The 15,799-nt window shown below is 27.4% G+C and overlaps 2 protein-coding genes across 2 annotated transcripts in view; one reads left to right on the top strand and one right to left on the bottom strand.

Moving 5' to 3' along the window:
- Positions 1–3,210, bottom strand: part of LOC147816793 (ras-related protein Rab-34-like) — a 62,836-nt gene extending 59,626 nt beyond the window's left edge. Inside the window, exon 1 of the mRNA XM_087151344.1 lies at positions 3,137–3,210. The gene's annotated coding sequence lies outside the window, so the exon portion shown is untranslated. The remainder of the gene's footprint in view (positions 1–3,136) is intronic.
- Positions 3,211–3,415: 205 nt separating this feature from the next.
- The window catches only part of LOC147816792 (phosphatidylinositol N-acetylglucosaminyltransferase subunit A-like), a 30,232-nt gene continuing 17,848 nt past the window's right edge, over positions 3,416–15,799 (top strand). The window contains exons 1-7 of the mRNA XM_087151351.1: positions 3,416–3,694; positions 5,445–5,601; positions 6,763–6,873; positions 7,983–8,158; position 8,820; positions 10,534–10,648; positions 14,931–15,038. Coding sequence (XP_087007477.1) covers positions 3,672–3,694; positions 5,445–5,601; positions 6,763–6,873; positions 7,983–8,158; position 8,820; positions 10,534–10,648; positions 14,931–15,038 — 691 coding nt within the window. The 5' untranslated portion in view covers positions 3,416–3,671. The remainder of the gene's footprint in view (positions 3,695–5,444; positions 5,602–6,762; positions 6,874–7,982; positions 8,159–8,819; positions 8,821–10,533; positions 10,649–14,930; positions 15,039–15,799) is intronic.

The raw sequence follows: 15,799 nt of genomic DNA, 5'->3' as shown, positions 1-15,799 counted from the left end.
CAGAAAAATAAAAAAAATCTAGGTGTATATATCTATAAACTACTGACGTAACTTATGGACGATGGGAGCTACCTAAGGCATTTGCAGCTGTTAATGATAAACCTTGTAATTTTCAACTACACCTAGAAGATAAGAGGATTCCTAAGTTAAGTCCAGCAACCTTATCAAGTCGACCAAATTCGATTTCGTGAAGAATTTTGTAGTTAACCCTAACGCTTATTCGTGGGAGAAGAGAAAAACTGTCCATTGTTAGCCTGACGGTAAGGGAACTCAACCGGAGAGAAATTGAACATATTGCATCGTTACCAATAGATGATTTTATTCCGTTATGCTTCAGTTTTATGTAAGCACGAATAATAAAATTTCTCGAAATAAGTTTATTATGTCAAAAATAAATTTTTTTTAAATATTATTTTATGGATGCGTCCTTCTTCTCAATCTTAAAGTAACTTTCTGTATTATTAATTTTATTATTCGAATTCTTCAAAATAGAAAATTCGAAAGACTTCAATCTTCAAAGAAAGACAACCAGAAAATAAATAACTTATCAAATGCGAAAAACAAGAAGATTTTCACCGACATCAGAATTTTTCAATTGAAATTGGGGGATTGATGAGAAAAATTTAGAGGAATCGTATTTCACCACTCTTAATGACTTTTTATCATTTATTTCTTTTATATTACATGCATAAAAGTAACAATTTAAAATTTCTTAAACTAAGAAACCTTATTCGAAAGTGAATAATAAAAAAGAAATTTTTTTAATTTTATTTTTCAGTTTCAGTTAATATATGTAATAAAAATGGGTTAACGTCCACTGCAGATTGGTAAGCAACTATATCAATCTTCAACGACGATTAAGTGCACTATTTCCATCTTTTTTGATAAAAAACCTTTAAGGTCGTAGCTATATGGAATTAATAAATGAGAAGTCGTAGAAGGGGAGAGGCGAATTCGTGAAAGCAGGACTTTAAAACTAGTTTATTATATGAACCTTATTGACCCTACCCAATATTTATTTCTGAGATCAATTTTTGAACTCAGAAATAAATATTAGGTTGGGTCAATTTTATTGAAGGCAAATGCATATAATTGACTTATTACATGGCAGTTCCTTCCTGGCATCCCCCCCCCACCCGAGGCTGAAGTATTAATAAAATATCAGAATCTAGATTTCTGAAAAACCATGAAAAAAATGATTAAATGATTGAACCCATTAACCCTTTTCTATTGACACTAGATAAAACTTCTTTTTAATAATTAATTGAAGACTATAAGTGTTATTTATAGAATTCGAAACAGAAGTTAATACCGAGAAATTATTTGAGCGAAAAATATGTTGAAATGTTAGTCAATAATTTTTAAACTATTTAATGCCTCTGAAAATTAGTTCGTGGATATCAATGCATTAAATGTTTACATAAGGCGCTTTAAATTGTTACATGCGTAAAATTCTTACATTTACAAAATCGGGGTTCCGTCGAAAGAAGTTAGATCATTTAGGGTTTCTTAATCGAAAAAAATTTGGGAATCGCTGTCGTAATACATACTTTTTTACTTGATGGAATGTTCTTATTATAAAAAAATGTAATTTATTTTGAATTTTATTTACCCTAATTATTGAGGGAAGTTACTATTACGAAATAATTTAAGTTATAAAAAATTTAGTTGATAAGGAATATTTTTTCAGTCATGAAAGCATAACTTCAGTATTTCAATGGTAATAAATTTCCTTTCCTCGAAGTCTCATTGAAGGCGGCGTGATAATTTCACGGTCCTTTCTGGAAGATGAACTTTGACCTTGATGAATTTTTTCCCCAGAGCAGCTGTGAGAGGAATGCCTTCTAAGAAAATCATGTGATGCTTTGGCAAGTTTCCCGCCTAACACGCCAAAACTAACGTTTTGATTGGTTCGATAGAAAAGCGCGCACTTCTGTCTTTCAATATGGCTGAATGGAAAGTTTTGCAAACTGTTTTTTTTGTAAGAGTTTTTATTTAAATTAATAATTTATTAAAATTGTCCAATTTGTAATAAATATAATTTTATTTCTTAATTTCAAACTCCTTTTTTTTGTTAATTTAAGATTTGTTAATTAAGATTTGTTAATTTAAGATTATTAAAAAGTTACTGTTTATTTTCCCCCTTCTCTTTCGACTCAATGTTTATTCGTAAATGAAGTAAGTTTTTTTCCCTGTATTTTAAAAATTTTATAGTGTATAATTTAGACGTAATGCATCTTTATTTTTTACTAATTATTGTTTTTTTTTAAAAAGTAAATATAAATTTAAGGTTAGTATGATTTTGCTTAAAATTTATGTTTAAGAAAAAAACACCATTTACTTTGCTTAATTTGTTTAAATAAGATCTAAATTGTATAGAGTATTATAATGTTTAAATACTGGAAGAAAAAGTATTATGTATTCAGTTTTAATATAATAATTATTTTGTTTAGAAATCGATAACCATAAATTGAAGTTTAATTAGAAATTTCTCCGAGAAAGTTTAATTCAATTAGTTATTTAAAGAAAAAAATAGTTTTGTTTCATTGAAAACGTTACCTTAAAAGCATAGTATTTAATATGCAATAAATATAAAAATTATTACGTTTGCCAAACTTTCCATTTCGAATTAACAGTTAAAACTTAACAATTTTAAAATGGATTAGCCTACTTGAATAGAGTTTCCATAAGTAAGTGTTTATTTATGTTTATCTTTGATTTTCTATTTCGTTATCCTTGTTTATTTAAAACCCAGATTTTTCACTCTTGAACTAAGTTTACATTTTGCATGCGATTTTTTTTCGATCTTCTGTACCTGTTATTTCAATTTCCTCCCCGTTCCTGATATCACGACGGTAACACCGTTCTTTTTTGGTCCTCTCCTCTTAGAGAGCGCCTTTTCTTTCCCCTATCTTCCCCCTTTCCGTCGTGATGTCATGATCGGGTTTCTCTTTTTCCTCCTACCCCTTGGCGACCTATCTAAATAGGTCGCCAAAAAATTGGCGGGACTTGGCCTTGCCGTAGTTATGATAATAGTCCCATTAGCTATCTTTTTCAACAACAACTTACATAAGTTAATTTAAACACAGTTTTAATTTAAGATAAGCTGATAGAAAAGAACACAAAACCGACTTACTTTTTGTATTGAGTATTGAGTATAGTTAAGTGCTGCGAGCTCTCTGCTTATCGCTTATAGCTCTGCGTTTCAATAGCTTTTTGTTCTTTTGTTTATCAACAAAAGTGATAGGGGTTAAAGTAGAGTTGTATTAGTTCTGTTTATAACAATAGTACAGAATAAATTTAAAAAGTTATTGAATTAAGGCTCTGAAGGAGTAAATAAAAAATCAATTTTCTATTATCAGAGTGATTAAACATTAGTCGATGCAAAAAAATAATAAGTTTTGAATCACTTCACTGGAAATGTGAAAAAAATTACTCATTTCATCTGCTCACTGTTCCGTTGACTGAGATTGTTTGTTTATATTTTGCTTTCAAAAATGAACTGTGTAGTTCCTGATTCCGTAGTTAATGTATTGTTCAATTGAGAAATGACTCATAAATTATGGCAGATGCTAAATTTTTTAAAATAAAAAGGCGAAGTTTAATTTCGTAAACAGTCAAAGTATAATTTTTTTTATTGAAATTTAGATTTTAATCGAAAAGTAGAAAATATGCAGAAAAAGCTCAACATTTGGTAATTTAAATGATACTTATGCTGATGAAAATCCATATTAAATTATTCCCATATGCATACATAGTGCTTTGATAAAAATGTATTCTATTTAAAATTTTAATATTGGGAATGATACTAATTCATCCTATGTGTAGAACATACTTATTTTTTTTTAAAATTGTCCCCACAATTATAACACTATTGGTTTAGAAATATTTTGCATACAGAAATATTAACATACTCTGTCATACGTTATTAAATTTGTTAACTGAAATTTTTTTTAAATGCGAATTGCAAAGGGAAGAATTATTCTTTTTTGAGGACAATCTAAAGTAAATATATCAATAACATAGATGATACAGTTAAACTTCAATATTTAGATAAGTCAACGATCTACAACTAGTAAATAGTTTTGATTCAGAAAGAAAAAGTTAGATTTTATTTTTGATTGATCTGATCTATTAATTTAAATCAGGCAAGTGAAGTTTATATTGATTGCTAACTATATTAACAATTTGACTAAATTGTCTTCTCTATGCTTTTGATCCTAAAAAAGAAAAAGTGCAATTCTGTTTTTTTTTTTTTTTTTTTCCAGATGATTTCTGTATAGATACCTGTACATATGTTTGTTGATTTCTGGGCATTATCCTGCAAGAAATAATGATAATAAAAAAAACAATGCTATAGAAGGGCTTCTAAGGCAAGCTTCCAAATGTTTTATTTAGTTTTTAAGAATATCTTTACGAGTTTAAAATCCTTTTGGGGAGCTGGCAGTTCTAGGTGGTGTGAACAGGCAGGAATCTGTCTAGGTTTTTCTGACAGGTACCGATTTTGTGAAAATTTAGACGTAATTTGTGAAAAATTAAAAATTATATTAAGAAATCAACACAAAAATATGGATTTATCGTTTCTTAAGGGATACAAAAATGAAATTTTAAGAAAAAGTATTTTGTGAAACTACCGTTTTTCCAAAATTGAATTTGTGAAACTACCGTTTTTCCTAAAGTTGAATTTGTGAAGGTACCGCTAAACGGTAGTAAATTCGGCCTGGACAGACCCCTGACAGGTATCACTATGGAAATATGTCCCCCTTTTTTTATACCTATTCAGATATTACAGAATGAAACCAGCATCACGAAACATATTTTATTATTAATTGAAATGTGTGCAGAACATTCGAAATTAAAGTAGCAAAACACAAAATTAAATTAGTTATTTTTTATTCTGAAGTATGATTTACATAAAACCCCTTTATTTCTCATTTTTTTGGATAGGAATAACACTACTGTGACTAGATTTAGTTACAAATCTTAACGTTTTATGAGGTAATATCTTTTTTGAATTGTTATTTTTTTTTGAATTTCTTAATGAGTTTTAACTTTTTATGGGTTATATAATTTGAAAAATGAGAAAAGACACTCATTTTCCATATTGATATATTTTTATTTTATTGGTGAAAGGCAATTTTTGTTTCAATATAAAAATAATAAAACCACATCTAACTCAAAATGTTAACTTTACAACTGAAATAATACCTGTACATACTTACAACTGAAATAATAACTTACATAAAACATTTATTTATTAAAAAACTTTTTAGAACTTATTATTTTAAAATTTTTTATTACCTAATATTTTACAAAAATAAAATATGCTTTGTTTATATAGATTAAAAAGTTCTTTTCAAATCTGATGAACTGCCAGAAGTTATATATGAATTGACAGTGTTCATATACATTAAATTCTAACACGGAATATTTTTTACTTCTAGTATGGTGTCTGATTTCTTCTATCCTTATACTGGTGGGGTAGAGAGTCATATTTATCAACTTGCTCAGTGTCTTATTAAAAAAGGTCACAACGTCATTGTAATTACTCATGCTTATGGAAATCGTAAAGGAATTAGATATTTAACCAATGGATTAAAAGTATGTTTATAAGTAATTTTTAAATTTTACATATTATTAAAATAATATTATTAAAATTATATTATTAAAATAATGTTATTAATATTATTTTAATAATAATATTTTAATATTATTAATAATATTTTTAAAATGCATAACAGCTTTTGTAATTTTTATCCCTCAGGCACAGCAATATCAAACTTTTTTTTTTGTTGCAAATTCCTAAGAAATGTTGTATATTGTCTAATTTTAATTATTCATCAGAGGAGGTTTCCTTTTTTTAAATTAAATAAATTGCAAATAATTTATTATGCATCTGATTTTATTTTAATAGTTTTGGCATTTTATATGTTTGTGTAGCTTTAAAAATACATTTTATATTCTTTTAATCTTTTTTTTTATTTTTAAAAATTGATGTCAGTTTCAATTTGGGTTCCCTATTAATTTTTGGATTTCAAACTTTGTTTTTCAGCTTGAATTCATATTCAGCACTATATGCTATAAATTTTTGCTTGTAGTATATTATTTATAATTCTTTTTTAGTTAACAAATTCACTTGCAAAGTAATTTTGATTCTCTTGCAAGTTATTGGTTGCTCCCAACTCAAAATTTTCTGTTTTACCTTCAACAACTTAAAATTTTTTAAAATTAATTTAAATAATATATATCTAAAAAAATCTTTAATAGTTTAGAGTTAGTTTAATGTCAGGGGAAAAAATTAGTTGCATTTTTAAGTGTTTTATATTGAATTTAAATTTGCTTAGTTTTCTATATTAATAATCACTGTACATTTCACACCAAAAATATGAAGTTCTTATATTATTTTAAAAATTCTTTATTGTTTATTATATTATTTTACAAGTTTATATAAATCTTAGGAGAGTTTTCCTTAATTTAAAGTTTACAGTGCATTTTTTTTATTTAAAAAAAAAAACAATTGGTAGAATACAAAATAAAAAAATTGACTATAAACTTTCAATTTTTTAATTGAAATATTCAATTATCAATCCCTATATCAATTTATGTTATTGTTTATTTATAATTGTCTTGAAACATAACAAATAAATTGCTGTAACTTGTGTGCTAAATATAATCGGGTTTTATTTTTTTTTAAAAGTAATTATGTACTTATAGATACTTAATTCAATTATTAATTGCACACATTGTTTTACATTTTTTTAGGTTTATTATATGCTTGTATGGGTGGTGTACAATCAGTGCACACTACCGACATTATTTACCACCTTCCCTGTCATCCGTTTTATCCTTGTTAGAGAAAAAATTTCTGTTGCAGTAAGATACTTTTTTCCCCCTTACTTTTGCCGTTAAGGATCCTCAAAAAATTTTGTAAAATATTCCTAAAATTGTATGATTTGCCAACTTTGTTGCCAAATTCCAAAAAAATTAATAAATTAACTATCACTGAATGTACTAATGCTTATCATTTATTTATTTACCTTGACTCTAGTGTAGGGTCTGAAAACCCTTGAATTGTACAATTTTTGCTAAAAACCCTGTTTTTGGTTACCATGATATTCTTTGCTCTTTCAGGTTACCAAATTTTTTTTTTTTCATTACCAGATTGGTTCTTGGTTTATTTTCATGTATATTAATTTAATTTATTTTCATATATATTAATTTTAATTTTAAAATTCCATTTTCTTTTATCATTAGTTACTCGCTTGTTGGAAAGAAATGTCAATTGTAAAATTTTGATGAATCCCTGTTTCTGATTATGTGTATTAATTTTTAACACCCATCAAAAAAATTGCCAAAAATGAGAGGTACCCCCATTGTAAACTATTACCTTAATATTTTTTAACTAATGTTTATGTTTCAATATGTATTATACTAAAGTAATAGATTCTAAGGAATGAAAATTATTATGCAATAGTATTGCAGTTTATTTAAAGATATCTTATAATCAATTAAAGTATACGAAGAAAAGTAGATAATAGTAAATGAATTAAACTACAATGCTATAATAACAGCAAGAGCAGATCTCATTTCAATGTAGCATAACCAAATGCAACCAAGCCAACATGATAGAACTACCTTTTTTTAAAAATAATAATAGTTATAAAAAACATATTTGTCATAATTACAATTAGGGTATGCAAGTCATTAGCTTACCTTGGAATTCGAGTAAAATATGTGTGATTAAAAAATTTTTGTTTATTCGAACACTTTTAATTAATATGACAATACAAAAGAAAAACAAATTTTGTTATTTGCCTATAAGTAGAAAAATCTGGACAGAATAATTTCTCTAATTTATATTTTCGTTTTCCTTTCAAGTTTTTCTGTCTTTCATATTAAATAAGATAACTTTCTTTTACAGTTTTCTTGTTTAAAAATATAAAATATTTAAAAAATTAAAAATTTATGCAAATTTTTTTCAGGCATTTTCCGCATTAGCACATGAAGCAATGCTTCACGCTAAGACAATGGGACTGAACACAGTTTTTACAGATCATTCCCTATTTGGGTTTGCAGATGCCAGTGCTATAATCACAAATAAACTTCTCCAAATGACTTTGAGTGTCTGTAATCATGTGATATGTGTGTCTCATACTGGGTATGCTATATTTAGATTTATTTTAATTACTATATAATAGATATATACTATATAATAGATATAGTTTATTTTTCTTTGCGATTATAAAATGTGTATTGTTCATTAATATCTTTTTAAGGTATTCTCATGTTTTTTGTTAAATTATGAAATTAATTTATCGTAATAACTCCTCTCATTGCTATGCAATGAGGTCGTAACACACTTGTATGTTCTTCTGGTATTTTTTGGGAAACAGGCCACCATTTTGGAATCTGAGTATTATTTCTTTTTCTTTTATAATTCTGAATTTCTTTCTTTGAAGATTCAAGTTTTTATGCTCTTAGCAGCATGTTTCTCGAAGTTCTGTTACCATACCTGCCAGTTCTCCTGTTTTTTAACAAAGACTCCTGCATTTTACGACTACCACCTGTTTGCCTGTATATTCTCAACTTTTTCCATATTTGTTGAAAAAGTTGTATGCAGTATGTTAATTGTTAATATTTTTAGTACCTTTTGCGGTCAGGCTACCCTTGGGATGTTTTTGTGGTTTTCCTTTCCATGTAATGCAAATGTGGGTTAGTTCTATCAAAATGTCCTCCACAATATAAAATATCTTCCAATATTTGATTGATCCAGGAGTTTCCTTGTCTTCTGGATTGGGCTCAAAATTACAAGGCAACAGAGTTGAACACTAGTAGCCATAAACCAAAAATTGGGTCGGCTGTTTAACAATGGTTATAAAGTAGTTTAAGGAATTATAAATAATGGTTTAAAAGAATCTTCTTTAGATTAAAATTTACGTACATATTTTTTACTTCGCTAAATGTAAGTGCTTATGTTATTTCCACTTTTGAATTTCTCTTTTTGACTTACATGATTATACATGATATATCGCTAGTAAAACAGTAAAATCTCCGTTATTTTTTTCCTACAATGTTGGCAGGTATGTATTACCTTATCAGATATATGTATGCTGATTGAGAATGGCAAGTTTCTGAGAATATATACATATATATATTCTTAGATAACATGGCAGAGTAGCAAGAATGGCAGAGTAAAGAAAAGCATTTGTTTTCACATATATGCCATTTAAAATTTTATTTTCTCTGTAGCAAACTTAATTTTCTAACACTTTTTTTCTGAGGGAAAATAACTTTAGATTGGGTTCTTGAAAATTGATGCAAATTTTTTTTAAAAATGATCTTGTTCAAAAGAATTAAAAGAAATTGAAGAAAATTATTTAAGTTTTTTTTTAAATTTTTTTTTTTTTAAGAAATTGCCAATTGGCAAAATTTTTTACTTAAATGAATATAATTTAAACAAATGAATCATTTCCAGTTTTTGCATATGTTTCATGAACCTGAACGAAACATTAATAGAGTAATTTTTTAAGTGTTAAGTAGTCTGATCACAAATGCTTTACATTAAAAAAATAGAATCACGAAAGTTCAAGTCTTTTTTATTATTTTTAATATCCTATTTTATTCTTATTCATCATATAACACTTTATGTTTATTCATTATTGTAAGTGTCAGTTTGTTTTAATATAATTTGAGAGTAATAGTTTCCATTTTCATAATTCCAGTGGCTAAAATACCAGAAAACAAAAACACAAATAATTTTTGCACCCATTTATGCAACTCGATTTTGTTTAGTGTATATCTTTTAGCTTTTATAGTTGTTATACCTCCAAGGTTTTGCAAAAAGTTCAGAAAGAGAGAAAAAGAGAATAAAAAAACAAAATACAAAAGTAAACTGAGTTGCCCCAGTTAAGCTTTTCTACAAACAAGTGGCGACAACTTTCTTGCTTATGTTTTTTTCTTCTTTCTGCTCATAAAATGGGGGCGTAGTTTGTTAGTAAATTTCTGTTTGGTTAAGGATTTTCAGAAAGTAGTGTGCTGCTTTGGTTTGACTATGGAATATTTTTAAGCAGGTTTTTTGAACATTGTTTTCCTTTTGTAATTAGTTTATATATTTTACTTTATTATTTTGTATTCTCTCCTCCTGGACTTTTTGAAAAATCTTTGAGATACAGCGAGAGCAAAGTTTAAACATTTGAAGTGCTCTCTCTATAGAAAAGGTTTTGTGTTTTTTTTTCTTTTTGGAGCTGTTACCCTCTGACGACATCAGCTTTGGACGTCATTATTATATTTTTCATTGTTTTCATCTCTAAAATTTTCTATTGGTTTCAATTTTCTTATTGAATTTTTACTGCCTTTCTTTGGAATTGTAGTATATATCTGCTTTATACATGATTTTTGATTTCTTATTTTATTACCATAAATTTAAAGTTTTTTTTGTTTATTACATGCCATTTTTAAAAATTTATTTTGATTTCATAATTGCTGTTTTTACTTTTAAAGTTTATTCTTTAAAATGTACTTATTTTAATTGAGAAAGAAAATACTGCTCTTAGAGCAAATGTTTGTCCAAATACATTATCAGTTATACCAATTGCAGTGGATACAACGATCTTCAAGCCGGATTTCTTGCCAAAGCTAAAGTCAAGAAGTAAAATAATTTATGCCAACACGTTCACCTTATTTTCTCTGTAAAATTTCATTTGTATTCCTTTTAGCTTTTATTTTCTCATATCACTTATATATATATATATATATATATATATATATATATATATATATATATATATATATATATATATATATATATAAGAAGAGAATGGAATGATAACACATAGCCAATCACAGAAGACTTCTGGTTAGTAACGCACAAAACAGCCAATCAAAATTGAGAACCCATGTGTGTGAAAAGGTAATAATTTTTAATAACGCTGCCTGCAGAAGTGTTGCAACTAAACTTACCAGCTAAATCTTGTTGCGATTTCTATTTTGTATTGAATGTGTGAAATATGTTGATTCCTCTATTATCAGAGTTTACTTTAAAATACTCATATCTTTGTTATATAAAATGGATCACAGTGAATATCTTAGGCGTGAATATCTTTTACTTACTTTTAATTGGTTTTTACTTACTTTCAGAAAACTGTTCAACCAGAAATATTAATTAACCGTTCATATTTGAGATATTTCTTAAATAATGCATAAAAGTGCAAATCATTGGTTCAGAAAATAATGTGAAAAGAAAGATCAATGAAAAATGTACATAGTTAGGTTTTGTTAATATTCAGAGATTTATTGTAAATAATTTTAATTTTATTGTTTTCACCTTATTTTTTTAGGTTAAAATATACTTGAGTATGCCCCTTGGCGAAATTGGCGACTTATGTTTGGCGCCATTCCTGTTTGCTCAGAACTCTGTGGTAACAGGAATGGCGGCCAAAACTTTATAAAATTGTAATGAACCCCATATAAGCAAAATTAATTAACACAATAAAATTAATTTTGAATCGAAACAAAAATTAGTAGAGTAAGCACAGAAAGAAAGGGAAAAGAAAAAAACTCACTTCTTCATTAAGCTTCAATATCCTCAGATTTAGGTGCACAGAATTCTCTAATAGCAGTTAGATACTGTCTAAATTTATCATGAATAGAATCTGAGTACCTCCATCGCCACATAAATTCGGCGAAATACAAATCGAAAATGGCGTCTGTGGTACCGGACTGGTGGTGACATTTTTTTATAGTCCCTTTTTATGATTGCCCACATACCTTCGATCTTATTGACCATAAGCAAAAGTAACCTTACCAGCCGGTATCCAATGTAGAACTAACGGACCGCTGAAATTACATATACTGTTGAACATTTAAAAATAAAGCTGAAATCTAAACCTATTAGAATCACGATTAGGTTTCGACGCAGGGTTTAAGCTGAGTCTAAAAATTCATTAGCAAAAAAGCTAAAATCTGAAAAAAAGTTTTAGCAAAATGCTAAAATGCCATTAGGCTTATAAAATTACTTTATATCAAACAAGTACTGTAAGTTATCTGACAAAGAATAGCTTAATGTACAAGAATATCAAAAAGAATACCTACAACAAAAAAAAAACACATTTATTATTTATCAAAACATTTTGGTTTATAATTAACAATCTTCCTTTCTTTCATGTTTGCCCATTTTACAAATGCTTCTTGAAAGTTAAATGCACTTTCAGGGCCCTCAATATTAATCATTAACAAATTGTTTACATGGTTGATTAACAACCTGTTTCGAATATTAGTTTTAATCAAATTAAGGCAGCTAAAGCCCCTTTCACAGTCAACAGTGTGCATTGGTATTGTTGCACAATACTCTATAACAGAAGTTATTAATGGGTACTGTTCAGACACATCATTGGTATATAAAAATAAAAGTAATTCATTAAATGACATGTTTTTACATCGTTGCATTAAGATGTGTTTAAATAATCCCCATTCACAAAGTAATTCCGTTTCTGTAAACTGAAAATCTTTTCTGGGAGATTCCGAAAACAAATTGAAAATGCAACGGATTTCCTTTACACCATAATGCTGTAATTCTTCCGAACTATGGGGCATCCTGCTAGGTATAAATATATTGAACATTTCGATTTTATCCAAATCTCCCAATCTATTAGTAATATTTTCAATGATACAGTTTAAAAAATTGTGCATCAAATTACGGAATCTTTCCCTCTGTTTCAGTCCATCTAAAATTATATGGCCCTGAAACTCAAATTTTTCACTTTCCTTCTTAGGCACACCATCTAAAAAACTCATATAATGAGTGCCGGTGCCATTTTTTATTTCTTCTAAACTTGAAATACAAGCCTTCACACTTGATTGGACATATTCAAAATTTAAATTAGATTTTTGAATCTCGTTTGATCACGTTTTTTTCGTGAACGCTAGCGTCATGGTTCTTCTTGTGAAAGATATTTAGATTTTTTCTCCTTGTTTGATCAATTTTTTTTCATGGATGTTAGCGTCATGGTTTTTCGCGGAAGCTTTTTTTTAATGGAATTTAGTAAAATCCTTTAGCAAAAATGCGTTGTTGAATTTTAGCATTTTCGAGGGGTCTTTTCGCATTTTGCGAAAAAAGCTACCGTAGCGGAAACCCTGTTTCAACGTGGCGAGAATCAAGGGACACCCTCAAATATAGTCTACCAATTTTTTCATAACAATTCTGACAAAAATGTGTATTGATTATTGATAACATAATAATTATTTCATTATATATTTTTTTTATTAGTATTCAGTATGAAATGAATTGCTTCAATTAATTTGTCGAATTTCAGTTACATATAGTAACTAAAATATTTTGTCAGTTAACAGTATTGAAGTTAATTGGGCAATTACTTGCAATGGTATTTGCTTTTGAAATATTACTTAGCATCAACTTATTAATATTACATATTTTAATTTGTTTGCCATATTTTAACGTTTTTTTTTTCCAATTTTAATTGTTAAAATTTTAATTGTTTTCAGTTTAAAATTTAAATTACTAGGGGGGGGAAGAATGAAGCACCATATAGGGAGCGTCCGGCATCCTATAAGATCAACAATGATTTGAGTTAGGCTCTGCCACGCGTGCGTCGAATACAGAGATTAATCTCGGGCTAATGCCCTATAGTAATGTATTAAATAATATTGCTTCCTTGCTTTATCTAAGTTTGTAATATTGTTTGTATTAAAATTGCTTTATACAAGTTTATAATGTTTATAATAAGCACCTCTGACATTTTACAATCCAATCATATTCTCTTTATGGGATGTTGGAGGATGAAAAATTGCCAGCTTATCTCCAGGAAAATGACTTTAAGTTTGTTTGAGAAGCGAACAAAAATGTAATTGCGTAGCAATTATCGGGGGTTGGCGAGCGGTAGCGAGCAGGGGGCGCGGCCCTCTAGTATATATATATATATATATATATATATATATATATTGTATTTATTGTATTTATTATATCTATAATAACATATTATTTTTAATATATAATTATATATATTTTATGTATAAGTTAAAATATAGACATAGACAAACTCTGCATTAGGATTGTAACTCCACCTTGCCAGACTTTCATTATCACTACTCAAATCCTGTTTTTAGTCTTATCACCTGATATTGTCTGAATCCTTTCAATTTTACTGGGTATTCAATATCTGTTAACTCTCATTTATGTGCAACACAATTATATTCATAACCATTCATTCATATTCCTCATTTGCTTCATATTCATTCATCAGTTCGATGTATTAAAAAAAAATAATTGTAGTTTTGGGAATCTATGTATTCCACCAGTTTCATATTAATCAAGCTTAAATAACTGGTTTAGACACAACACATATTTTACAGGGTGCATAGAGTTTTTAAAAAGTAATTAAAGGTGCTGATTTTTGATTTACATTTTTTAAAAGTCCTTAAAGGTGCTTTTTTTAATCAGGGTTTGAAAAAAGTGCTTAATTTTCTATCTTTTAAAACGAGATTTTTCATTGCCGTATTGATTGTCGTTCTAAATTACAAAAAAATTCATGATTTTCACTATTTTCTCTGCAATATTTATCAGAAACTAGTTATTTTATCATGATTATTTAAAGTTTTTGAAAATGTTTTTGAATTTTATTGATTTTATGTTTATAAATTAAGAACTTTAAACGATAGAAAAAAAATTATTTTTATTACTGCACAGATCCTAATTATGATTTTTTTTTGGAAAGTGATTAAAAATATTTTTGGAGTACTTAAAAGGTGCTTATTTTTTGTTGAAAAATCAGGCTACGCGCACTAAAAATAGGTATAGATAGATATTTATTAATAATGCAAAATTGTTTAATATTTATGTTATTATAAAGTTTCATATTAATAATTTCATTGTACAAGTAATCTTATGTTCTAAAATAGATAATTATTTATTTTAGTTACAATCGTTGTCATCAGTAGACTTGTTTATAGAAAAGGAATAGATCTACTTGCCGAAGTGATTCCACAAATTTGTTCCAGATACCCCGATATAGATTTTATAATTGGTATGTGCTTTAAATGTATTTTTCCCTCTCAGTTCATAAGCGATATTTAAATACCAGTCTTAATGGGGAAATATTTAAAAAGAGAAAGGGACAAAACTATTTTTTTAGTTTTTAAAGTAAAAGAAAGCATTAATTAGAAAGTTACAAGAGTTAAAAATGCATATTGAGTTATAACGTAACATTTTGTTGGATATTTTAAAACAGGAGGATTCACAACTTATGGCTGGCTGGCAAAAGTGGCCCAAGAGACCTTATTAACTTGACCCTTGATCTGCCTCAAATATTAATAGAAATATGAAAGAAAAAAATATCTTTAAAATATTTTTCAGACATGCTCTAGAGAAACAGTTATGTATCTTTATCTAAAGTAACAGTTATGATTACTGATGTAGTTCAGTTATTTTAAAAATATTTGATCGTAACTATTTTGTTTTGCAAATTTTGTTAATTTCTATGGGTTCAGGAAGCTTTTTCAGTTTTCAGCCTCTAATTTGAAATAATAATCAAAAACCAAAAAATAAAAAAATTAAGAAAGGATGAGTAATAAATATTACATTATAACTATCTTTAAATTAAGGAGAAGACATATATTTTGTAGGTAAATAATTCCTTTATTAATTTTTTTTACCAACTTTTATTAGTCTTATGCTGTTGACAATCAAATAACTCTTCATGCAATTGAAAACTGGATCTCATACCTCATGATTTATTTGACCAATGAGAATGCATGAACCAATCATACTTTTCATCTGATTTTTATA

Source organism: Parasteatoda tepidariorum, chromosome 1, assembly GCF_982258835.1.
Source record: "Parasteatoda tepidariorum strain Cologne lab strain chromosome 1, Ptep-v5.0, whole genome shotgun sequence".
NCBI lineage: Eukaryota > Metazoa > Arthropoda > Arachnida > Araneae > Theridiidae > Parasteatoda > Parasteatoda tepidariorum.
The sequence above is the reverse complement of the archived record's forward strand: the minus strand, read 5'-3'. Positions and strand labels throughout refer to the sequence as shown.